The sequence below is a fragment of the Episyrphus balteatus genome, chromosome 2 (genome assembly GCF_945859705.1).
Source record: "Episyrphus balteatus chromosome 2, idEpiBalt1.1, whole genome shotgun sequence".
NCBI lineage: Eukaryota > Metazoa > Arthropoda > Insecta > Diptera > Syrphidae > Episyrphus > Episyrphus balteatus.
Genome location: NC_079135.1, coordinates 113,149,034 through 113,176,907, shown reverse-complemented (window position 1 = coordinate 113,176,907; position 27,874 = coordinate 113,149,034). Strand labels below are relative to the sequence as shown.

Below are 27,874 nucleotides of genomic sequence, written 5' to 3'. Positions count from 1 at the left end.
ATTTTCAATGTAGAATCGAGCCGAAGGACATATTCAGCCAGCCAATTACTTGTCATTTCGAAGGGCGGAATTTTCAGCGCCAAAATCTTCGAAATCAGTTAAAAAATCTCCAAAATTACAAAAGACTACACCACCTTTATCTGCTAATAAAAAAACCATTAAGTTCCCTGTTGACGGAAAGTTGAACATTCAAATTGAAGATCTGAAAAAAGAAAAACTAAGAATCTTCTCCAAAATGACATCGATTCAACAGAAGATTATAAAATCCCTAGATGAATTGAGGTAAATATCTTTGTTTTACTAGGTTTTGAATTCTTTTGAATCAAATTTTGTATTTATTTATTTTTTTTTTTTTTCAAGAATAAGTCTGGTTGAAATATCTTTGCCGGATAGTGAAGCAGAAAAGAAAATTCGAGAAAGAAATGCTTTAGAATTTGCTGTTCGATTTTCTCGAAATTATTTATTTCCTCTTGGAAAAATGGTAAATTTGTCCAACTTAATGACTTCCTTTCCAATTTTGTAATCTGTTTATTTTTTTTTTACAAGATTGATGATCTTCAATTATCACCTAAAGAAGAATATCGCAGTGCCTTAACAAATGAACCATGCGTAAAAGTTTGTGGAATTTTTGGTTTGCTTTGTCAAGCTGTTCAGTGTTATCAGAAACAACTTCGTCATTTCTTCACTGATAGTTTTCCAAAGAAACTTGATAAACTCTTGAATTTAATAAAAGACTCAATTAATATTTGTTTGGAAAAGCAAATATTTGACAAGAGAGATTATTTAATTCAATCATTGCTATCGCGATGTGAAATATTTTTGGAATTTGTCATGGAATTTGCTGAAAAGAAGAAAAGTGCTAGAACTCAAGAAAAGGCTTTACAATCAGATCGAATGAGCCGATACAAATTGCCCAAGGTAAAATTTGCTATTATTTTTTCACTGAAAACTTATCAAATTAAAATCTCAGACTTCATCGAAATGGGACTTAACAATGAATTTAAATAACCTCAATATGTATGAACCAAAACTTGTTCAAAAAAAGACGAAAAAGAGTCTTCAAAAGAAAACATAGGAATCAATTCGTCAAAAAGGTACCCCGAAACAAAAGAAACCTAATGTTATTCCTAAAGGCAGTACTGATCATGTTGCTTTGCCCATTGAAGACCCTATTGAAACTCAAGTCCGAAAAGATAACTACGTTGATAGTGTAGTAAGAAATTCTTTGCCAAACTTTTAAACAAGTTCTTTTTAATAGCTTTAATATATTTTCAGCAACTAATAAATGATGCAATTGCAGAACAACCAGATAGTGATTTAGCAAAAGCTGTAATTGAAACTCTGCAAGATATTACAAAAGATGAAGTTCATCAAATGTTTGGACCAATTGTATCAAATTTAGATTCGATATTAAATTCATCGGTAAGTTTTGTGAATGTTTTCGATCATTAAAATTGTATCATTGCTTTTAATAACTATTTTTATAAATGCATTTCCTTAATTTCACCACTAGTTGTTGATTAAGTCAATTAATATGTAGGTAAAAAACTGAAACGAAAACGGCTCTTAAGTATGTAAAATCCAAGTGAAAGCACTGATGAAATTCAGGATAAAGGTTCTAGATAACGCATGGACAAAAGATCCATACATTTCCTAAAAACATTTTTGGTCAAAGGGTATTTTTCTGCAGGGCTGAGTAACATATGTGTGAGAAAGGTCTTACAAAAGCTAACCTAAATTTTGTTTATTTTTTAATTTTGATTAAAAGGTTAGGCTTATTATAAGAACAAAAAACCTTAAGTCTACATAATTATATTGAGTTAAAGGGAGTTTTTTTTAGAAAAGATAAAATTCAGAATAAGTACCATGAAAAGTGTGGACAAAAATTGATACACCGATAAAAATTGGTAAGCAAATTTTATTTACAACAGAAACCAAGAATCTAAGCAATCTTTAAGAATATTTTAAGTGAAAAGGTGTTTTTTTTTTTTTTTGTGAAATAATTAAAATTCGCTATAAAATGAATGGTATCAAATGTACCTTAACGAACTTTTTTTTAAATTTTGTGATTGTCTTACCCCTGGGAACTACGCATGAAATAAATTTACATATCGTCGGTGAAACCAGAAAAGTGTGTAACTCCATTTTAGCAAATTTTATAGGAGAGCAAAAAAACAAAATCGTTTTGAAGGCATTTGTATGAGTTTTTATTTTCTAATTTGCTAATAAAATAAAAACTATGAACTTTAAGGGGATTATGAGTTTAAGGAACGGTAGATATTAGGTTTGTCTAACAGATGGCATTCAAATCTCATTTTCAGAAAATTTGGAGTTACACACTTTTCTGGTTTCACCGACGATATGTACTTGTACATATATACATTTTTCATGTGAAAGGGTGTTTTTTACTTAAAGGCAATACGTGGGTTTATTGCAAAAACAAATTTAAAATAATGGTATAGGTGATCTTTTCTTAAAAAATTCAAATGTTTTTAAAGGTTTATAACTTTAAGTGGTTGACATTGTGTATTTAAATATTATAGGGAACACATTGTATTTTTATTTTTTTCTGTATAATAGAGAGATGAATTTCACCAAACCCCAAAAAATAAACACAAAAAATGAATCGTCGGCCTCATAAGGAAACCTCGTAACTCCCAAAAATAAAATTTTACAGTAGAGACGAAAGAGTAGAGAGACTACAGAGCAGTTGGGAAGTAACGTGCTGTACAAAATTTGAATTTAAGTCTATTTAGAGTTTTCGGAATGACTTCAAATTTTCTGGGTTGATCAGCTGATATTTTCTAAAAAATTGCATTCAAAAGTCATTTTAGAAAAAAAGTGGAGCTACGAAGTTTCCTTATGAGACCGACGGAATAAATATTTAATGCCATAAAAATTTATATTTTTTTATTTATAAATATTGTTTAAAAATAATTACAAAGCAATTTAATATATATAATTTTTTTTATATAAACTGAGTTATTTAACAAAACAAGTATAGTTTCAGTATGAAAGTTTAAATGCAAGGTGTTTTACATATTCAAGAATTAAGAAATAAGTGCATAAGCAGCCAATTGTTTAAGTTATAATTTTATTCAAGCAATAAGTGTAACATTTATACATAAAATAATTTGAATTTAATTGAATTGGAATGGTTAATTTTTTTTTTGTTTACATAATTTTTCAAATAGATCTATAATATTCGTTTCTTGTTTAATAAGAAAAATATATAATAACAAAATTCAACTCGACTAATTTTTAAAATCAAAAAAGGTAGATGCATTATATAAAATCAAATAAAAAGTAACATTAACAAAAAATAAAACATATAAGTTGTTCGAAAATTAAAGTGAAAAAAAAAATAGAAGAAGTTCTTTGGAATGTATTTGACAGTTTTATTTAAGCTGAGCACGATGTGCAAACGGGTTTGTTGTCTTCAACAGCAAAGGTACTAGCAGAGATTGGGTTTTCACATTTCTATAAAAAAAAAAGAGCAAAAACATGGCATTTTGAGTTTGTAAAAATAAAAAAACTTAAAGAATTAATTACCTTGCATTTGAAACAATCCTTATGCCATTTAACATTCAAAGCTATTATCGCATTGTCGGTAATTGATTTTGAACAACCAGCACATTTGGCTGCAAAAAGCTGTTCGTAGTCTGATTTGCAATATGCTTTGCCATCGCGTTCATAAAATGATGTGCCAACAAGACTTCCATTGCATGGACCATTGCATATGAAGCAATCTTCGTGCCATGTGTTTCCAAGTGCTTTAATTGTTTTCTAAAAAATAAGGATTAAAATATTTTAAATACATTTTGAAAAAAAAAAAAAAAAATACAAATTAATATAAGTAAAATCTATTAAATCTACACTATTTGTTAGTTATTATTCTATAAATGAAGACTGTCAAGCATTTGTTATCAGAACGCATAAAACTATAAAACATAAATTGTAAATATTGCTGAATTTTTCGAACTTACTTCTTATTTATTTAAAAGTTTTAAAACCTTTAATCTCATTTTTTTTAAATAATTACAGCTACAAAATTCTTAATTAAATCACTCATCAACCATAACTCCCACGACTTCACATTATTCTAAAAACTTATAATTAAATCATCATATTTATAATATCTATGATTACCTAACGCATGCAAATATTTTTTTTTAACAAATCTTTGCATAATTATTAATTTAACTTAATTAAACTTGAAACTAAAATTGACAGCAAAGCTTAAATCTTCCTGCAGTCTCGTAGGTATATAAACTTATATCACTTTTAAACCGGCTTAAATGAATCTAATAAAAGTCTCATCACATAGCTATATTTGTGCTTTTAACTAATTAGCATCTTAGTTATAATAAAGACTAGACTATTTTGATCTTATACATGCGCAGCGCAGTGATGTGCTTTGCATTTGTTTAAGTACGAGTAAGTATATTAAAAATAGGTTCACGTCATGCTTACTGATCTTGAAATTAAATCCAAAACTACCTTGCTTGAAAACCGCAAGTACTTAATACTCTATAATATGCCTTTTCGATCTATAATTTGCACGTACAAAATATAAAAGGCAATTTATAAAAGTTTCTTAGCACGACAATAATATTATACTCATCTTTCTAATACCTATACTTTCAGTCTAAGTTTTTAAAAGTTTCTAAGACGATTCATAAGCCACTCGAGCGTGCAGTAAACCTCTACCCATATAGTTCGTTGTTGACTTAAAAAACAAGTATTTTAACAAATGACTCACTGTTTTAATAATTAACTCTCCAGAAGAATATAATTAAGTTTGTTTAAATCTTTATAACAGTAGTTTAAAAGTAGTTTGAAATGATTGGACACGCTGACAAATTTGAACTTAAAATGACATCACACATGACATGAGATTGATTATTTTGTCAAATCTTCAACTGAAACTAAAAAGTAAGATCTTCTTTAAAGTGAGTAGGTACTCCCTCTACACCGTCCATTCAATTATCATCAACAAAAACTGCTATAGTCCGGGAGAAAGTGTTAAAAAAAAAATAAAATAAAAAATTAATCATCTCTGTCATTGGGGTTTGACTGAGTTAAAGCTAGATGAAAATTTCCAAAATTATTCAGTAGCTTTGTAACCAGTTTCTTTGTAATCAGTTACTTTGTAACCAAGTTACTTTGCAACCCATTAATTTGTAACCAAATTACTTTGTAACCATTAGTTACTTTATATACAGTTACTTTGTAATCCAGTTTCTTTGCAACCCGTTAATTTGTAACCAGTTAGGTACTTTATAGTGCGTAAGTCAGTTACTTTGTTACCATTTTTTTTTTTTTTTCGTAACCAAGTTACTTTTGTAACTCGTTAATTTGTAATCAGTTATTTTTTAACCAATTACTTTGTAACCACTTACTTCGTAACCAGTTACTTTATAACCAGTTACTTTGTAACCAGTAACCAGTAAAGAACCGCAAAACCTCCCAGACTATGAGAAATTATAATTTTAACTCTGAACCCATCTTCATCTTGTATATCCCCTGGTTGTCGGTGTTTGGCAGACTTGTTGGCATTCATTCTAAACAACATGACAGTACGAAGTGGGTATAATTCTGTCTGAATGCCAAACCTGAGTGTTTAGAGACAAAAATGAGATTTTTAAAAATTCTCTGATTCATAAAACAATCTCTGCGGCATCTGTAGGAGGATGAAAAATATTTTTATTTTATTTATGCGCAAGTTGTATGGTGGGCTAAATGTTGTCAGCATTGAAGACGTTAAGTTTCTTTCAAGAAAAAAAAAAGTATATTTTAGTCTCATTTCATGGTACTTAACCTATCTACATGAATAGCAACTTTACGCACTATGCGTAATATTCTAATTTTTTATAATTAAGGTCAATAGAATTCTAGTCCGATTTTAAGTTTCCGTTTATGGAATTGAATTGAACGCCTACCGTTTGTTTGCTTGCTTGGATTTTCTTTGTTGGACATAAGCATTTGTCAATTAGTTATTCAAATATGACACAATCTTAACCTGTTTAAGGTTGAAAAGTAATTATTTATTTTTTTGAATTTCACAATTCACAAGTCAAATTAGATCCCACTCTAATTGCAGGTTTATCTTTTTTAATTTATTATAAATGTGAGTTATTGTCAATAGATGTATCCTCTTGGTTTATTTCACTTGGCTTTCACTTTCGAGTGGGAAGAACAGAAAAAATAAGAAAACCAAAGTATAAAATACAAAATTGCTAAATTAAAAAACACCCTGTTGATTTCAAATAGCAAAGTGTAATTAAGAGATTCGAGTGGGAAGAACACAAAGAATAAGAAAACCAAAGTATAAAATACAAAATTGCTAAATTAAAAAACACCCTGTTGATTTCTAATAGAAAAGTGTAATTAATAGATTGATTCATCACGATAAAGTGATATTTTTTTTTTAAAGTTCATATTGGTAATTATAAATGAGTATAAATATATTAATCATTTTGAATAACTCTTCGGAATGTCACGTTTTATATGTATGATTAATGTCTTTATTTTCAATTTGTTATAGTTTTAAGAAAATAAATTAAAAATTAAATATCACAATGATATATTTCTTGTCGACAAAATGAAATGCATCTTTACAAATGTGACAAATTCAAGTTTTAACTTAATGAATTCTAATCAACGAAGTTTTTCAACCATTAAATGAACTGTTATGAAACAAAATTAGCCCATATAATTAAACAAAGCCTTTGTATAAATCCATAAATTTTTTGTACAAATAATATATGAAATGTAAAAGTTTTGTTTATTTTTTTTTTTTTTTTAATTGAGATATTTTTAAGGTTCGTATATTTTATGTAAAATATAAAAAAATTCTTTAAAAAAGTTTTTGAAAAAAAAAATATAAAAAAGTACGGAAGTACCTAACGTATTCTCAGTTTGAAATTTCGACATGGTTGGCTTTAAAAAATTCTTACTTTATTTGTAGGCATCATAAAAATATGATTGAAACGTCATATGAAAGGTGAAATAATAAGCTTTCTTATAATATAAAATTTAATATATGTAGGTTTTGTTAAAAAAAATTAATTTAATGGCGTGAGAAGATAAAAAATCATGTGTGCAATTCACACGTGGTAGAAGTGAAACCTCAAAAAATCATTTTTCTATCAAAAAAAAAAAAATAGAAAAAATCTACCTATTTTTATTCTATCACCTTCAAATCCATGTTTTTTATATGACAAACTATATAAATTTTATATCATCTGAAAGCTTATTGTCTCAGCTCAATCAAGTCTATGAGACATCTACAAAAAGAGCTAGAATTTTTTGAACTCGATCAATTTCCATCAAGAAAAGCGAAAAAACACTTATTTTTATCTTCTCACGCTATTAAATCCATTTTCTTAAATAACAACCTATAACAATCTACACTATCTGAAAGCTTATTGTTTTAGCTCAAAATATATATATCGATCAAGTCTATGAGACATCTACAAAAAGAGCTAGAATTTTTTAAACTCGATGAAATTTCAATATAAGTTCAAGTGACCTCAACTCCAAAAATTTATAAAGCGTTTCGCCCAGGTACGACAGTGGGCTCATCAGTTAGATCTGTCGTACCCTTACTAAGACGCCTTATTTTGGTCGATGTTTACCGACACTATATAAAACTCACAGCATGAATATACTGTGAATTATAACATTGTAGAGCACGTACCGTTATGTGTGATATATCAAATAAAAGGTTATGTTATCAGCATGCGTATTAAAGTTAAATCAAATTTGTATGTGCACTAGATCAAAAGATATAACGTGTGTTGGAAAAGAACATCTTTTTACCGTTATCTCCGAATTTTGAATATGAAATTAATTGAAATTTTGTACAGTTAAAGTTTATTTAATTACCTATCTACAGTACAAATTTCATTTATCTATCTATTAAAACAGAAAAGTAATAACAAGTTGAAGTCGTGTCGCGTTTTCGTTTCATCTTGTTTCAAATCACTACGATACTAAAGAAGTTTTCACTTCAAAAAGAATGATATTTTTGCTTTTTTTGATGAATATCGATTAGGTTCAAAAATTTCTAGCACAGACATGGGCGATATAAATACATATTTTGATATTATAGGTTGTTTTTATTAATGAAGTATTTTAATACTTCTTGCGCATTGTAAACATTTAGAAGAAATAATTGGCTTTTTAATGGTATAATTTTTTTTGTAAGCTTTTCAAATAAAAAAATTAATATAATGAGAAAAGAAAAAAAGGTAATTTTTTAGCTTTTTCATGTATATTATGATTGTTTGAAATAAATAAACGCTTCAATTGACTCATTTTAAACAAAAGCAAATAACCTGTTTTCTTACGACGTTATCACGTAAAATCATCGTCCGTAAACCGGCTTAACAGACAACCACTTTTTTTATATTTTTATTAATATTTTGCACTAACAAAAAATAAGTTTTTTTTTTCTTTTAAAATCGCGTTTTTCTCTTCAAAAGTGTTTCAAAAATAAGTGAAAATTCCCAAAAAAAAAAAACCCTCAGCGTTTAATTTAATGAATGAGTTTATAAGTGGTTTATTTTTTGATCTAAATCTGTCAAAAATGTTTTGTTGTGATAAAACCGGTTTAAATCCTTTTTGACACTATCGTCTAAACATAATTTATTTTTTCATCAAAGGAAAAAGCCAAAAGATCATAGGTACATAACTAATCTGACAAAAATATACCTAATTCTACGGATCATTTTAGTTGGTTAGCAGAAGTCAATAACTTCTCGATATTTTTCAATTTTTGTTGGCTTAGCATTTTTAATAAAGAAAATTTAAAAGCTTTTAGATCTTACTTATGGCAAAGCGTGAGAAAAACTGTAGATAGCTATCATATTTCATTTCACAGCAGGTGAATTCTAAGCTTTATTGATTTATTTATTTATGAGCATGAAATAACAGAAAGATCGTTATTTTACCAATTGCCTTAAGGGTAAAACGATTTATCTTTATTTATCTAACTTTACAAATCTGTTATATCATTTCCCACCTAATCTCAAATCAATTGATATGTTCAGTTTTAACCAACAAAAAGATTAATAGTCAATTCAAAGTATTTACCAACGAGTGCGGCTTAAAAATTAAGCCATAACAACCTCTGTTACAAACAAAACATTTAAATCTCATAATAATTAATTGATTTCATCGCACTTACCTCTGTAATAGGTCGCTTACATGCAAAACATGTTCCTGAATATTTTTGGACAAAACAATCACTGCATACTGGTTCATCTTCGTGAATGTTGAATGTTGACTCAGCAATCGGTTTGCCACATTCACGACACGCAAAATGTTCTGGATGCCAGGACTTGCCCAAGGCGGTGACAATCCTTTGAGAGATGGCCTCGTTGCATTTGTGACAAATTGCGTCAGACTGTAACAAAAAACGAAAAAAAAAACATGAAAGGAAACTCATTAATTATGATGACTAACCTGGAATGTGTAACTTATAGGCATACAAAAATGTTTGTGTGTGTGGAAAATATAATAGCCGATATAAAATAACAATTAATCGAAGCACAAAAAAATGGCACGAATCATGACATTATGTTTTAAAAATGTCTGAATAACTTCAATACACCTTCATTGGCCTTATTTGAAATATTGGGACACTTAAATATTTGAGGGCGGATGTGTGGTGGTAGACATATTGTTTTAAATAATTATATTATCCTAGATTTTTTTAATGTGGGGCCAGGTGCCAGGTGCTTTGTTTTAGTTGCATGCAAAGCAATGGCTATTAAAAACGTGCGAGACTTGAATTTTTTTAAATGAAAATTACTTTGTTTTTCTTTATTTTTTCAACTTTTGATATACTGTCGTCCGGCTTTTTGTTTAGGTCTGTGTCATACATTGCAAAATAAATATGATTTACGGTCACATAAGAGTCCATAAAAGGAATACATTTTTATTGCAAACACAATGGCTAAGTGGTGTTGTTTATATATGTGATGACCAACCTCATAAACGTTCTCTGCATTCCAAAGTATACAATGTTTTTTATAAATCTTGTTTTGTTAGGTTTTGAAACACGTTGCGGAAGATTTATTATAATATTATCGACATTTTTATAACAAATAGGAGAAAATATTAAAAAAAAGAAAACGACTCACATTTTTCTAAACCTACATCAACAATTTTGTACTACATCATCACAATAAGTATGTTTGTACAAGGAAGTCTGCCAATGAACACTCCTTGTCGTATTGTAGCAATAAAAATGATTTCGTAATAAATTAATAAGAATTAACAAAAAAAAAATCTCTTCACCATCATCGGCTTGCTTTGAATAAAACAATAAACATTTTTAATTTGACATTTGTAGAACACTCCACGCAACTCGCAAGCAGTCGCATGCCTTCGTTTAATTTTAATTTATTTTATTTTCCAAAATTGCACCAAAATATGACTCAATCCACAGAAATAGACTTAATTTTTTGCACTCAAATTGTGGGCGATAAATTTATTTGAAATTGAATTTGTGTATAAATGAAAAAATCCTACATTTATTTTATGTATACACTCTGAAGTCTTTGATTGGGTACATCTTCAAAAGCAATGGCTTTCGGGGTTTAGATTAACATTATGTATTCACAATTAAAAGACTCGTTTTTTAGCATGATCTCTCCTTTAAGTAAAGCATTTCAATAACAAGTAGGTTAAAGTTTAAAATTTTGAAAAGTATTCGTCCTACACTGATAGAAAAAGCGACAGCTTTAATTTAACTATTACTTAATCGGAATGATTTAGCATTGAAGATTTTAAAATCAACTTCGAAAACACATTGATTCTTACGATTTTTTTACATTACAGCAACTTTAATAAAGCAGTTGATCTTTGAGACCAGAACGTTTCAACTTAAAAAATGTTTTTGCCTACTTCCTACCTACTTACATTTTGTTGATATACAACACAAATAAGTTTGCGTGCCACAAAAAAAACTACATAGCTACATACTTTCGTGAAGAAAAAACCGAGCTACAGCCTAAACTAGTGAAGTGTTTTTTTATTTTTAGTCAACAGTTTTGGGTGATTCCCTAGAAGGGAATTGAAATTTTTGTTTTAGGACCAAAACTAACGGCACCGGAAATAAAAAAGTTTTCTTTTTCAAAAACGGCTCCAAGGATTTTGATTAAAATTTTTGTTGTGGTAACATACCAATAAGACCCAACTTTTTGGCATTTAAGGATTCGTAAACAAAACCTTTTTTGGTGATTTCCAAGAGCGAAAATTTTAATTTTTTTTATTAACAGGTTCTGCCATATAACCAATAGGCGACGACTTTCACGATTTTGAATAAGATTTTTGAGGTAGGTACCTACAATGTCACAAATAAGCTCGAGCTTTGAAATAATAATATTTTTTAAATGATATTTTTAAGATACGCGTCACAGAATCGTTTGCTTGATTTTTAGCCTGAGTTTTTGTACCTAACTATTAAAATATGGGTAATTTTTCAGGAAACACAAAAAGAATAATATTTTTGAAAACAGGTCGATGAATATTTTCGAAAAATCTTTTTGCAAACCAATTTTTATTTATAAGCTTTGAAATATTTTATTTTTAACAAAACAAATAAAAAAAACCTCTGCAATAAGATTTTGGAATTGGTATTCCAAGAATTTTTTTGAAGTTAAAAAATATTTTTGTAATTTTTAAAACAAGTTTTAATTTTGTTTACATTTCTTATAAAATTTTCTTTCCAAATTTAAATAAGACTATTATATTAAAATAAAAATTACCTTCAACTTTTCCTTTAAAAATTTTCTTCAATAACAGTTACCTACGTCGTTTACGAGAGCCAAAAAATATTTTTTAGTAGGTAACGAGAGAAAAATTTGGTTTTTCTTGACTTTTTTTTAAATATTTTAATTGCAATAAAAATAACTTTCTCCTAAAAATACCCAATACCCTTTCGAAAATAGCTTCAAAGACAATATGTTATTCTATATTGTTTGCTTCGCAAAATTAAATTTGACTTAATCAAGACACGTGGAGTGTTTGTTATTGCATAAATGCTGTGTATCTGTTAAAATATACGTATTTATTTCATAATTTTTGTATGTTTACAAGCTAATATGTTAATGTGCACCTTATTCAATTCAAACTACTGAAAATTTTATGAGTTACCCCTAATTTTGTTCTAAGGAGTACCACTAAAATTTAATCCTTGCAAAATATCAATCGGTTCAATCAGCTTAAAGGGGTGTCGTTCTACTAAGGTAAGCAATACAGCTTAATGTAATTAAATTATACAACAAAAATGTGCAAAAATTCTAGTAGACACCTCTAAAAGTTGTCAAAATAAAAATAAAAAAAAAAAACAAAGTAAAGTAGTTTTCATGGTCACCCAGAATTTGTAGCCTTAAATCTGGTTTACTCATTTTTCTTAGAATTCTAAATTTAATTATCAAACTTCCTTTTTAAACTACAATTTCGGTACACAACAAAAAAAGTAAAACAAAAGAATGATCATAAAAATATGCTTGCAATGTTATTCTTTAAAGATTCTAAATTCTTTTAATGAACGATCATTTTGGTTTTTTTTTTTTGTATAAATGGAATAGGTACAAAAATCAACAAATTAAAGTTAATTCTATTTCATGTTGTTGCCTTGTTGGACGAAATAATTATCCGAATTGTTTGTGCGATGATCGCATAAACTCATCAACAAATAAGCAGACAGAAAGGAGTCTAAGTCCATCGACTAAAAAATCTTTTTAAACAAAAAAAAAAAATAGAAAAACACACAACTAGATAAAATTAACTTCCAGTTCCATGGTCAAGATAGATGATTTTTTTTTAAGTTCAAATTTAATTAACATTTATAATGATATTTATCGATTTGTTATTGTGTTGTTCCGTTCGAGAATAGAATAAGTAAAAACGATATTTTAGTTTAGTTAAATTTTTAACAGAATTTTTAAACTTCAAATGACCTCAACTCCAATGCGTTTGGCTAAAAAAATGATGTTGAAAAACTATCTTTTCTAAAAAAAAGATAGAAAATGCAAAGTATCTCTCACGAGCCTATTCGTTGATTTTAGTTTGAATTATTATAAATTCCTGGCGCACGATAACTTGCAATGAATTTTATTAAAAAAAAGTAGCAGGATTCCATGAACACGCATAACTTACCTAATGCCTGCAATCTTGCGACACGCAAGAAACGAAAATTGCCACTCCCGTCTAGCTTTTGAAATTGATTGAGATCATAAACTGTGTTCAATAACCCCTCGTGTGTTCATTTCCATTAATGTCACACTTGCAATTTTACAACAATTCTATTTCAAATTTGTTCAAGGAGAGTGGTAGGAATATAACATATTTGTTTTAAGAGAGCTAGTTACTTCAATACAGTCTATAGATACTACATACACATTTTACTGTACACCACATTTAACCTTAGGACTTGTCGTGTTTGACATAAGAATAAATAAATCCATCCAATAAAAAAAGTTTTTCATCCTCGGAGACATAATAACATAATTCTATGAAGAATTCTAAAGGATTATTTTCAGAATGTCAAATACATTTTATGAATCCATGACTCATAATCAAAAAAGCTTCCATAATAAATATTTATATACACACAAATATGTATTGTATGGTGCTTTTCGGAGGCTTTTTATTGAAATTGACAGACACATATCTTTTTCTTGACAAACAACAAAAATATTTTGGAAATGCACAGTAAAATAATTGACTTAATAGACAATTTGTAGGAGTCTTTTTTTTTTGGAATGACATCATGAAATAAGTGCATGGACAGGGGAATTGCTAGGAATGTGTTTGGAAAGGAAATTAATCGCAATAAAGGCAAGGCTTTACATTCTTTTGTGGTTGTATGATGCTGAAGAAGGAAGTTTTTTTATTAATTCATTTTTGTTTTTTTGTAAATTCTTTAATTTGGCTTTGGTTCTTGTTAAAATTAGTTTATAAGGTCAATCGAGTGCTTAAATAATTCAAATGCTTTAATTTTCTTTTAAATGGTCCAGGTAATCGCCTGCAAAAGTTCGCTTTTTTTCAAAATCATATTAATGATTAAGGCCCAATTTATTCACTCTCCATTATTTTTAAAGGCTCCATTAAAAATTATAAAACTGTCAAATCGCATACAAATTTTAAAATTTCCCTTTTTTAATGGCGACTTTAAATTTAATGGAGTGTGAATAAATTGGACCTAAGTTTCTCAAGTCGTCAATATTTTAACAGGCAAGGATGATGAATTTTTGAAATCTAAGCAAAAAGGGCTTAAATTGTTTTTTTTTTTTATTGAAGCATTCTGTATCAAATTTCAAAGTTAAAACTTAAAGGAGCACTGTGGCGTAGACGTAACATTTTTTTTTTTTTAATTTTATTCTTCTAGTCAAAATTTTCTTTTTTCGAAACCATTTTAGACCATTAAAATTATGTTATGTTGAGTACCAATACTTGCCTTTAGAGCAATCATAATAAATTTAAAAAAAAAATAAAATAGGTCTGTAGAAAAGTTAAAATTGATATGCTTGGTTTCATCAAATAACAACAAATTATTTATTTTTTGCACCGTCTTACAATTTCAATCAATTGACGATAATTGTTGATTTATTTAAAAAAGAACTAAAAAGCTGCCAGAAACTATACTAAATCGAGGCTAGGTATTATAATTTCTATAAAAAAAAAAAACTTATACTTTGAATACGTAATTTATAAGTTTTCAAATAAAAATATCTTTACACCATTTCCACATTTGGATTTTATGGTTCATAATAATCGTAATAATAAATTTATGTTCGAATGATCGATCTTATCACCTTCATTCGGGCTGTCATTGTTGCTGGTTGATTGCATCTGTTTGTATATTTCTACTCGCCTACCGTAAAACATTGGGGCTAGCAAAAACTCAAGAGGTTCCAGTTAAAAAACGTGCAAATCAAAAAGACATTTATATTTTTCATTATAATCTTAAAGATAACTATTTTTTTTTTTAATATTTCGTCCCGCTTTGCTGACCATTTAAACGGCAAAAGTCCTAAAAATAACATTAAACAAACTCTCTACACACAGAAAAGTTGAATGGAATCACCGAAGCACCGTTGCCATATAGTTTTGTTGTTGATAGTTTATATAGTTTAGACGACTCCATACGAACGAAAGCGCTAACTCTGTCGATGATCTAAGTGCAGACACATCGCGCGAAATGTTTATCGATATCTCTGAGCGAGGGCGATCGCTCGCTAGCGTATCAATCGAGTAGAACTTGAAAAAAAAGTGCGATAAAAATGTATTTTTTATTTGTTTTGTTTTCCCCGCCAACAACGTCGTTGAGGTTTACTTTTTTTTGAAATTCTATTTTTCTTATAGCAATTTGTAGTATGAGCAAAAGAAAGATAGAAATCTTGGGAGTTTCCTAAAGGTGATACATAGTTATTGTGGTGACCATATTTGCATTTTCATATCTCTTTAGTTAATTATGCTATTGGAAATGGAAAAATCATTGTTGAGCTAGGCTTATCTTGAGTATCTCCGTCCGGAGAGCAGGGTTAGACAACATATATTCAAAAAAAAAATGCATTTGAAAATAAAAAAAGAATATTTATTGCAAATAAAAAAAACTTCCATTAAAAAAAATATTTATTTGCCACTAAAAAAAAATTTGCATTAAAAAAATATTTATTGCAACTAAAAATATTTTGAATTAAAAAAAATGTGTTTGCAACAGAAAAATATTTGTATTAAAAAATTTTTTATTGCAAATAAAAATATTTTGTATTACAAAAAATGTTATTGCAAAAAAAAATTCAATGCAAAATGTGTGCATTAAATATTTTTTTAAATATTCGTCGAATTTCTTACAATTTTGACTATTACAGTTGAATTAGTTTACGTATGGTCAAATAGGCAAAATTGTAAGAAATTCAACGAATATTAAAAAAAAAATATTTAATGCACACTTTTGATTTTAATTTTTTTTGTTTTTCGATGCAGAAATTTTTTTTATTTTCAATAAAAATTTTTTAATATTTTATTTCAAATTTTTATTTGCAATACAAATTTTATTTTCAATGCAAATATTTTTCAGTTACAATAACATTTTTTTTATAATTATAATATGTATATCCTTGTATCACTTCCATAAGTTCAATGAAATGCCTTTTTAATTAATTTATAACCAATTTATTTCGTGGAAAAAATTTCTCTTCATCATGCAAGGTGTCTAAATAAATTAATATAAAAGCATTTTTAAGATAATAATATTGAAAAGAAAAGAATATTAAATTACATTTTTTTTTGTTTTAATGCAAAATTTTTAGTTGCAATAAATATTTTTTTTAATACAAAAAATTTTTCAGTGGCATTCAAATTATTTTGTCATGCAATTTTTTTTTCAGTTGCAAAAATGTTGTTTTTTAATGTAATTTTTTTTTATTTTTAATGGAAAACAAATGCATTGAAAAAAAAATGGTTTTACTTAGCCTTGATTTTAATTCTATCTAGCATTTATGGGACGAGAATAAGCGCAGGGTCAGACCCAGAAATCCAATTCTGTCAACAGTTAACATAAAAATTAAAACCCGGAATACAGTCAAGAAATTCATTAAGTCATCGATTTATAAGCTGTAATAAGAGCAATATAAAATACTTAACAAATAAATTTTACTTGATTTTGTCTTGAATGTTCAATTTTCCAGGTCGGAATTGTTCTAACTTCTTTCTCTCTTATTTTATTTTTTTTTTTTTGCAATAACCTCAAGGCCCTGAAGTGATAGTTATTTTCTTAGCCTTGATTTAAAGCTATTGAATCAATTTTTTTAATGATACATACAATCTCAACTGTATATCAAGAAAAATCAATGTCTTAACATGAAGCAAGAGGGTATTTTTTTTATATATATACAAAGGAATCACTCCTTAAATATCTTGACCAATTACAGGACACCCTATTAAAACTCAACGGAACACGGACAATAAGAGGAAGTTCGTGTAAAGGTTTATTAATGTAGAAACATCCTGTACCCAGATATAAATAGAGCTTATCAAGATTCTGTCAATCATCATCATCTTCACTATTTAACTGACGATTTTCCACACAACAAGCCCTTAAAAAATAATAATCTGACTCATGATAGTTTCATTAATAGTAGCACATAGTCGATTGTCGATGTCGATAACTCAACCTAATTTAAAACATTCTTCCTTTCGAATATTGTTCGCAATCACGCAAATGTATTTAATACAAATTTCGTGTTAAAACCTCCTTTGAACATAATTTAATGATTTTATTTCAATATGTCTTTATTTTGTAACCAAATTTAAGACTCTACATAAGGATGACAATTGTTTTAAAAATTAATTTAATAAAGCCTTTTGAAGGTTAAATTTATAAATAAAAAAAAATACTTTCTAGTTTCTACATTTCTACATTAATAACAGCTGATTTCAAAGTACTTATCACATGAAAGTTTGTTTAAAGGTTAACAAATTTTTGAAATGTATCATCAACACATTTCCTACCTTTATTTTTTTTATTATTAATAAACTCAACTGATCTAATTGACACTAATTAATTTTATTGTTTTAATAATATAAGCAAATAACTGATAAACATAACGAAATCAATTTCATATTTTCGTGTTAGTAGATTTTTTTTTAGCTGATTTTAGAATGTACATGTTTGAGTGCTTGCAATGTGTGTCATTCGTCATATCGGTGAGAATGCCTCAGAAATTGTTCATTATAATATATAATGTAGATGCGATAAGTGGATTTTTATTTTACCTGATGTTTACTTATAGAAAAACAAAAAATAAAAAAACACACATTATATTTGTTTGTCGCTGATTTCGGTAATGATGAATCAAAGTGTATCATTGGGTCGCAAGTACTTGCTATTAGGCCCGATCAATAAGGATATTGGAATTCTTAAAAAAAAAAGTTTTAAAAGAACTAAGAGACATTTTTAGTGAAGGTAGACGTGGAACTGCACTCAAAAGAAGAAAATAAACAATGAACATAAGTATTACCTGTCAAGTTTAAAATAACTTCATGTCGTTCCGAAAAATAGAACTTGTTGAAATTTTTCTTCTGAAAAATCAAGAGTCTTATCTGTCGAGTTTGAAATGCAAAAGACAACTATTGATTAAAGCATCGGGTATAAAATGTGTAGTTTTTTTTCATAAATGCATAACCTAACCTTAATGGTAGGTACTTAATTATCTCAAGTACTAAATATATTTCAAAGGTGAATAAATAGCTTATGCAATTTCGTCAATTTTGTTTATTGTCGTTTTCTGGAGCAACAAATATTTGGTTTAATGGATGACATATGACTTTTAGACGCCAAATAAAATTTCAACATTCTGATGATTTATTGTATGTATGTAAGTTTTGTATGAATTAAAATTGAATTTATTAAAGGAATTGAAATTAAAACTTTAACAAAGGTAATATAATATAACAAAGGTCATTTTGAAAATTTGTAGCACTAACCGCTTTTACAAAATCATTCTGAATGTAATAAAAGGTCATTTACAGGATAGTTTTTAATTTGTACAAAGCATTTGCAAGCAGAATACTGCCCCCAATCACATAATTAGAAAACCAAAGTTTACAAATACTATCCTGGGAAATGTGAGATGAATGCCTGGTTTCAGTTGACAGTACAGTAAAGTTGTACAGTTTATACAGGTAAGGAGCAATATGGGAAAAAAGAAAGATTTAATAAATTCCTTAAAATCCCCTTATAAACGTTAGAGTTGGAAAAAATTCAGAATTTATGACAAAATATTAATATAATAAGACTCTACATGATGGATATTGTTTTAAGAAAAAGACTTGACTTTTTTAACCAAAATGCTCCTGACTTTTTTCAAACTGTCCGTATTTGAATCTTTGTGGCTTATTTTAGTATCGCACGTATCAAAATTGTATACTAACTAAACTAGTAAAGTATTCCTCACATCAAAAAGCGGATTTGCCTGCATAACACATTTAAATATTTCCTTTTTTTTTCATTTTAATGATTAATTTTTAATCAGTATAGTAAATGGTAATTAAGAGAAGATTGAAGATAACATTGTCATGGTTCAAGAGAAAAAAATTTTCGTTCTGGTTAAAAAAAAAACGTATCAAGCGGAGAGGCAATTAATGAAGGTATAAAAATAAGATTTTTGTATAGTTCAGGGACATCAATACAAGGAGAAATTTGATTAGGTATTTCTTTTAAATATAATAACAAAAGCGATAAAAGAATGTACTGGGTTGATCAGAAGTAAAAATATAAACAATAATTTTATTGATCCGTTGTTGTATTGACAGACTTTTTGATTGTAAGTTATTTTCTATATATCCAACATATACTTCGGTTCGAAGAACCATTATATTATTAATTAAGCATAATTGTGGGAACACCAATTTTGGAATAAATTGAGATTAAAATCTGTTTTTGTTTTCCATTATCTTCTATTCTTCTTTTTTAGAAAAACCGGTACAATGGTACAAGTCCATTTTTTCATATTTGGAGATATTTAAGAGTTTGCGTTTTTAAGTTTTTGAAAATATATGTAGCTAAATTTTAGTGAATTCAAGTGAGGCATTTTAGATTGTTTACATGTTAAGTTGTAGAATACAATTAAATTTTTTTTAATTCGCAAAGAATCTTAACGGGTTTTTCACCCCGAAAAGGACTTTTGCTACTTTCGTTTATAATAAAAATTATACAAAATAAAAACAAAGCTTGAATATAAGTCCATATTTTTTTAATAAAAATTGCTTTACAAATTAGACTTTTTAAATTAAAAACAACCTATTTTCATGAATAATCAAGTATTAGGAACTGATTTATTTATTTAGTGAAAAAAAAAATTTAAATTAGACTTCTTTAAAAAAAAAAAAATAATAATAGTGCTGTTTTGGGCTTGTGATTAAGCAAACACTTTTCGAATAAATGTCAGCTGGAACCTCCTACACTTGACTGATCTAAACTTTTATGTACAAATATTACTTAATTTTACTGGTTGACATTCTTAAAAGTTTTATTTTTTGTAAGAATTTCAATACAATACACTGTAATAATTAATTGTAATGCGGTAATTATATCAAAAATATTAATTTTGACAAATGGAATGCCTCATTTCTATATCAGAAGCTATTTATATTAAAATCACATTGCTTAAATTTCGAGCTCAACGAGTTGGTAGCTTTCAATACTTGTTTTTTTTTAAATATCTATAGGGTTTAAAGACAATTTGGTTTTTTTTTCAAAAGCATTCACATAACCAAAAAATAAATCTCCAGGAATAAAATTGGAGAAAACTGAAAAGAATAAACAAATTTCAGGTTTTTTTTTAATTTTAATGGAAAAACTTTATTCAAAACATATTTTTCAGAATTAAGTCACAATAATCATTTTGTTTTACTAAGTTTTTTATAGTCTTAAGTCAAAATACAGGAATGCCAGCTTTAAAATATATTTCAATGTTGAAAAACTTCCGAAAAAGCCAAGAAATCATTAAAATCAATCAAGCCAACTTTCTCACATGTCAGGGGAAAAAGATATTTGATTGAATTCATTTTGATAAGGAAATTGATTTTGACTTATTTATCACCGAGGAAATTTGGAAATTGTGTGGAATAAACCGTCTATTGTAATACATAAAAAAAAATATTTGAATCCATCACTTCCCCAATTGTAAAATGTTTTCTTTATTTGAAAAACAGTACCTATTTTGCATTTTTTGGAATTTAAAGTTAAAAAAAAACATAAAACTTCAGCATGCTATTTTTCAAATTCATTTAAATAATATTTACCTTCTGTTAAACGTCAATAGAAACGTCAAAAAATACCTCAAGATCATATAAAATCTTTGGTAAGCTCATCAAACCACACAGTACAAAACATTCCAAGGGCAAAAATGATGCTCTCTAAGATCCAGAGTCATGTATCTTATTTCTTTTTCTTTGCCACAAACCAACACAATTTCAATGCTTATTTTTTCAAAATGATTTATATTTACCAAAAATCAGTGTCAAAAATGACAGTTGACAATACAAATTTCATCTGTATATAAAAATCGTCTCACACAGTGCTATTGGAAAAACAACAATTGAATATTGCCTTTACTCTATACTGTCTATTTCGTATCTACATGTAGGTTCATATTATAATAGGCAGATATATACACATAAATATGCTAAGCAGGTGCTAATTCCAACCTTCACTTTGAAGATCAGGTTTCAAAAAAAAAAAAAAAATAAAAAATAAAGATACAAAAAATGCATTCGAAATTCTATACATCTCGCTCAATACAAAAATATAGATGGCCAGATACGTTATAGGTTGGATATTAGTTACCAAAATGAAAATTGTAATGCAAATCTGACAGATATTTTTAGGTTATCTATAAAACTTTATAACATTCATGACAATTTTCATATTCTTGCTGATATTCTACTCAAACTGCGCGTTTCCTCTTTTGATAACATAATAAATCGGCAAATTAATTCAAATGACATACAAAAAGTCATAAAAACAACCAATGTCACACCCCAAAATTAATAATAATTAATAAAATAAACAACAAATTTATTTTGAATATTTAATTTGCAATAAAAACTAAAAAAACCAGTACAAAAAATAAAAACTTACCATTTTTTTTATTTGCTCACTTCCGGTTTGAGAGAACTTCAAAAATCAAACGATTTCTTTTCTTTTATTTCAGGATAATCCACAGATAACCGTTGAATCAGTTCTTAATGTCCTTAAATCAAAATTTCAACTGGCAAAGGATAATCAGCTAAAAATCGATGATATCGCTACTGAAAATATCACACAAAATAATAATAACACGTATCAGAAAGAGGGTAAGTAGAAATTATAGCATTGGATTAATTTATTAATTAAAAAGATATAAACGATGGGGAGAGAGGTAGTGTGCTAGAGGACATTCAAATGACGATATACAATTGAAAGTATAATGCAACAGATGCACGTTCTGAACTATATAATCTTTTTTTTAAATCAACTTCAAATGCGGGCCACAAAAAAACGGACTGACTAAATTTTTTTTTCAATACACTGAATCTCTACCCTCCCGAAATAAATTGGTAATTTAACTCCGATTCGGTATGATTAATAAATGTATATTTTTTTTTTTTTATTAAGTGACCAAAAAAGGTACACACTCTAGCAGAAACAAGCAGCAGAATCAGCAGCAACAACAGCAGTTTAAAGAAACCCGACAAAATATTGTATCTAAAACTAAGACTAAAGTAACGAGTTGCAGAAGTAAGAACGTCAAGGAAGACAGTACGGAACAAACTGAAAGGCACAATTCTCGCAGTGAACTTACGGACTCCAACACCATATGCGATAAACAATCACTACGGAGAAACATCGACGCCGACATCGCCGCGGCCGTCTCCGTCGCTGCCGCCGCCGCTACTTTTGTTAGCGAAAACAATTCGATGAAACAACAGAAAACAACAACTAACAGTGGAGCTTTTCTCTCAGCCATAGCCGCGGCGGCGAAAAAACCTACACCGGCATCAGATACAAAAAATAATGAAGTTGGTGGGATAGCAGCAGCGGCAGCGGCAGCTCTACCACCAACATCGAACATATCAAAAGTTAAATTAGATGACGTAATGCCACAACCACTACGAAAATCATCGGTAGTTATAATGACGTCAGAGTCAGCTACTGATAATATGCCGGTGGGGCTGCCTCGGTTAGATAAATTCGTCTCCGAAAGTCATCATAAAATCATTGGAGATGGAAAACATAGAAAAGAAGATGCTGCTTCTCAGCGAAATGTGAGAGATGGCGCCGCCAACGCAATTGATAGAGCTGAAGACAACCAAGAGGCTTGGCGAAAGAATCTTCCGGCGGCGGCGGCAGTATCGTCACCAGTTAGGAATGAGCCAACCAAGTCGGGTGAAATGTAAGTGGATTGTTATTTCTGTTTGATATTATTTTTTGTGCTTTATAGAATTTATACTCGTTTATGTTGTGACAGACTTAAAGTGGTGTGATTGTCTGGGTGGAAATAGTTTGAGTTGGTAGGGTGAGGGAGATATAATATTTTTGATATGGCTAATGAAGACTTGAATTTCTTATATCAGAAGTGTTTTTTTAAATAATTGAAACAAATCATTACATACCAAACAAAATATTGCTCTTGAAATCACTTATTTTTTGAAGTACCTGATGATGCAGTTGTTTAAAAAACAATAGTTATTTCCTATTTAAGAAAAATAATAACTTTACTGGGTCGCACATACTTGCATGTATAGTAGCTTAAATATATAATTAATTAATAATAAATTATTTTGTATTGGTCACACATTCTTTTAAAAAAATTAAAATAATTTTTCTGTACTACATTTTTGGTAATTAAGGATTCTAATATCTATAAATTCTACATCTAACATTTCGACTGGACATCCACATACTATTGACAGTCAGTAAATGATCAAGAAAAGAACTCTTTTTTTACCACTCACTACGTCAATTTATTGAATTACAGAAAACGTATAGGGTCACTATGGTGTATGTGTAACTTTATTTATTTTTAGTAATTAATGAGGCCAGTTGATGTTTGTTGACTATTTTGTGACTTTTTAATTGTTAAATTGTTCATGCAATGCTTAAGAGCTATTTAAATATATTTTGTTTATTAATAATTTCAGGCCAGAGATGCCATTTCTGCCTATAGATCTAGACATTAAAAACGTTTTTTTAAGAACCATATACAAAGTATTAAAAAATAAAACAAACTAGTTTCGAGAAAATTCGTTAAATGTTTGAATGAGAATACAAAAAAATCTTTATTACAAAAACACAAATTCAAAAAATAATTTTTAAATTTAAAAGGAAATAAAGTTTATTTAAAAAACAGAAAAATTTTAATCAAATTTTTTAGAGCCTTTTATTTGAGAAGTAAGTTTTTTTTCATTTTGGTTATACCTATGTTTTGTTTTAAAATTATTGTTCAATAATTAAGTCAATAAGTAAGGAGTTAAAAATCTCCATCTGTTGCACCTTCTCTTTAGAAGAAAATTAAAGATTTATTTTTCATTGCAAAATTTGTAATAAAAATATTTAATGAAAAATTTTTAATACCTTTAACTTTTTTTTTAAATTAGCCTTTTTTACAGAATATTCAATTGTATCGCGAGTAACTAGGAAGTAATTGGTAGGGGCATCAACATGCAAAGAAGGCGTATTTAGTTATTATTTTTTTTTTTTAGAGCCTTTTATTTGAGAAGTAAGTTTTTTTTCATTTTGGTTATACCTATGTTTTGTTTTAAAATTATTGTTCAATAATTAAGTCAATAAGTAAGGAGTTAAAAATCTCCATCTGTTGCACCTTCTCTTTAGAAGAAAATTAAAGATTTATTTTTCATTGCAAAATTTGTAATAAAAATATTTAATGAAAAATTTTTAATACCTTTAACTTTTTTTTTAAATTAGCGTTTCTAACAGAATATTCAATTGTATCGCGAGTAACTAGGAAGTAATTGGTAGGGGCATCAACATGCAAAGAAGGCGTATTTAGTTATTATTTTTTTTTTTTTCAAATTTCGCAATGAAAAACAAATTGTAATATTTTTTTAAATAAAAGATTCAAAAATCCTTTCATCTTGTAAAAACATATAATTAGCTGGTAAATCTACAACGAATTTTACTACAACTATAATTTGGAACGCTAAGAGAATATGAAGCTGCTTATTGCATTTCAGCTTTAACTTTTGATAAAATTCAAGAATGTCAAGAAGAAAAAAGTTGTCTGCTAAAATTTTTTCAAAATTGCAACTTAGCAACTTCATTTTCTAAAACCTTCACTTCCATTAAAAATTGTATCTTCTGGTTCAACTTGTACTTCAAAAGTTGTTTTAATTTGGGAATTGGTTGGTTTGCATTCTAAGGGAAAACCACTCTGTAAAAATCCTCACTAAAAATGAAGAATAATTAAAACATTAAAAAAAAAACTAAAATAATACCTATAAGTTTTTAACACCTGACATTTGCATTGTTTTAAATTCAAATTCTACTTGTTCGACAGGGATTGCTAGTATATTATTCAAGGTGGAAAGAGCCCTTCATTATTTTTTTGTTTTCTTTGCCTTCTAATATTTAAATAATTATCTACATTTATATGTAATTATCTTTTTACGCGCATTTCCTTTACATTTTCCCACAAAAAAGAAACTTTTAAATAAATCATTTCAAAAACTCGTTTTGTTACCTTTTGATTGATGGTTCCCTCACAAACCGATCAATGCTGCATGACGACAACACACTCTATCAATGGCTTAATACCTAATAATTTGTTTGATCAATATTATAATCTAGCTATGGTGTACCTACACGCAGTAAAAGAGATAGCTTTTATCGAAAGGTGAATTTTTATATTTAGATGATGAGCCAATTCAAATAATATAAATGTTTTGATAGGTTGGTATGTATACCTATCTAATTTTGGGTTTACATTGACCTTGATGCAAAGCCAATCCCACCTACCAACACCACCTAGAAAGAGTATGCGGTGTACATCCTGAGTTTTGTGTATACCCAAGAAATTGATTAGAAATACGACCATTAGATTAAAACTCCTCACTTTCATTTCTTTCTGCATTACTATATCAAAGTTTAATTTATATTTATTTTTTTTTTGTTTAAGGGAAAAACTGATGTACAGAAAAAATGCTCTCTACACCTTCATAAAATATTTGGAAAGTGGTCCAACTTCTCAAAATAAACAGGACGAGACTGAAAATTTAAACGACAATCTAGAGAATCTACATATTTCGAACGAAGACAAAACACAGGAGGAAGATGATGAAATACAACAAGAAAAAGAAGATAATTTAGAAAACGTTAATAAGTTCAATCCACATTTAGCCAAATGTAATTGTGGTGAAAAACAACTAAAAGAACAACTTCAAAATGAAACTGATATAAAAGCAATCCTTGATGAGCGAAATGCTTTCATTAAACGATGCAAAAATGATCCATTTTACAATAATCCACAATTTCCTCAGCCTTGGAAGGTTCTTTCAAAGTGAGTAGTAGAATCTTTTTTAAATTTTCAGATTGTTTATATGAAGATTTTTTTTTTTTCCAGAATATCTAAGGTAATAGCACATGAAATCGTTGACAATTTCGAGAATGATTTATCTTTCGGAGAAGAATCTTATGTTCGAGACTTTATTAATATGGAAACACAGAATTAATACAAATACATAATTTGTTTTCTTTTGTTAAAATTTAATTGGTTTTAAATAAATAAAAAATAATAAAAATATAACTCACTGTTTTTACTTTTTTTGTATTTTTTTGTGAATAAAACTTTGTAACACACAACTTCCTTTGAAATTTCTTCAATATTTTTGACACAATATAATATTTTTATAACAAACGACTTGATTTTCTTTGAAAAATTCAGTTAGGTAGAGTTACAAAAACCAAAGTAACCAAATTTAAACTTAGGTCACTGTGGCGTATGTGTAATTTTTTTGTATATAATAAAAATTAAAGATTAATCGAAATTGTTCTAATAAATTTAGTCAAGTTATACTTCGTTGGCTATCGTTTGACCTTTCAAATGATTTAGTTAGTGATGAATTTAGGACTCAAAGCATTTCAATCCATCAGCGTAATTTTGTTTACAAAAAATATTATGTTGAATTGAACTTTTTTAGAATAAATTCAAATTCAAAAAAATTTCACACTTTCAAATGACTTATAGTCTTATTATCCTTATACGTAGTTAAATAAGATATACTCACAGATCTAGGTAATATTATTTGATGAAAATTGTCACAAAGTTGGCTAAACAAACTTGAATACTGCATAAGGTTCCCGAAATTATAATATATTTTACAATATGTTGATCAACTTTAAATATTAAAAGAGGTTAAAACATAGTGGTATGTTTATGTTGTTAAGGTGGCGTCAAGACAAGAAATCAAATCTTATCTTATTCTATTAAACAAAAATCAGTTATCATAGTTTTTCAATGAAAAAGAAAAATAGTTTAAAACTTATGTGATAGCATAATTTTCGTAGAAAATTAGCTATTTAAAAAAAAAATCCCCTTGATTGATTTCCTGAATTTTTGAGTGAAATACACTAGCCCAAAAAATTAAAGGAAAATAAAAAAATTTACTTTTTTTTAATTGATTTTGTATCGGCTCCATCTGAATGAAATATAACCCAAATAACATTTTGTGGTTAAAAAGCGGAAAATAAACCGGATATTTACTCTGGTTATTTAACGGATAAGTTACTAAACTCGTTAAAAAAACGTCTTAAAAACGTTCCAGAAACGTCTCCACAACCGAAAATGGTCAGTTATTTTTTAACTTTGTCTAAATCGGGTTTTTAAAAAACCCACTTTTTTCTACGAATACTGGGTTTTTAAAAACCTAATTTTTACGGTTATTAAATAACTGTTTATTTTTGGTTAAAGAAAAACTTGAAATAAACCATTTACGGCTATTTTATAACCGTTTACAAACCGTTAATATACAGTTTAAAAAAAACCTGTACTGAGTTATTTGACGGTTTTTTTTATAACCGTTTTACTACGGTTATTATAAAACCTGTAATTTACGTTATTACAGGTTTTTTTGAAACCTGTAATATAACAAGTTCTTATAAAACCTGTTTTAAACGTTATTTTACGGTTTTTTTTATAACCTCTTACCTATAGGTTTTTATAAAACCTGTAATAAACGTTATTTCACGGTTTTTTTATAACCGTTTTCCTCCAGTTTTTTTAAAACCCGTAATAAACGTTGTACAGGTTTTTATAAAACCTATAATAAACGTTATTTGACGGTTTTTTTA

General features: G+C 27.9%; 2 protein-coding genes across 2 annotated transcripts; one reads left to right on the top strand and one right to left on the bottom strand.

The window, feature by feature from the left end:
* Nucleotides 1-13: 13 nt before the first annotated feature.
* Nucleotides 14-26,330, top strand: LOC129911121 (uncharacterized). Its single transcript, XM_055988796.1, has 9 exons — nucleotides 14-282; nucleotides 361-481; nucleotides 547-918; nucleotides 971-1,213; nucleotides 1,276-1,422; nucleotides 21,741-21,882; nucleotides 22,184-22,961; nucleotides 25,704-26,084; nucleotides 26,148-26,330. Exons 5-9 carry the CDS (start codon nucleotides 1,375-1,377, stop codon nucleotides 26,254-26,256), a joined length of 1,458 nt encoding a protein of 485 aa, XP_055844771.1. The 5' UTR covers nucleotides 14-282; nucleotides 361-481; nucleotides 547-918; nucleotides 971-1,213; nucleotides 1,276-1,374; the 3' UTR covers nucleotides 26,257-26,330.
* LOC129911122 (transforming growth factor beta-1-induced transcript 1 protein) lies at nucleotides 3,252-21,809 on the bottom strand. The gene is made up of 4 exons (XM_055988797.1): nucleotides 21,668-21,809; nucleotides 9,194-9,412; nucleotides 3,553-3,786; nucleotides 3,252-3,480 (listed from the first exon to the last, which is right to left on the bottom strand). Exons 1-4 carry the CDS (start codon nucleotides 21,668-21,670, stop codon nucleotides 3,403-3,405), a joined length of 534 nt encoding a protein of 177 aa, XP_055844772.1. The 5' UTR covers nucleotides 21,671-21,809; the 3' UTR covers nucleotides 3,252-3,402.
* Nucleotides 26,331-27,874: the final 1,544 nt, after the last annotated feature.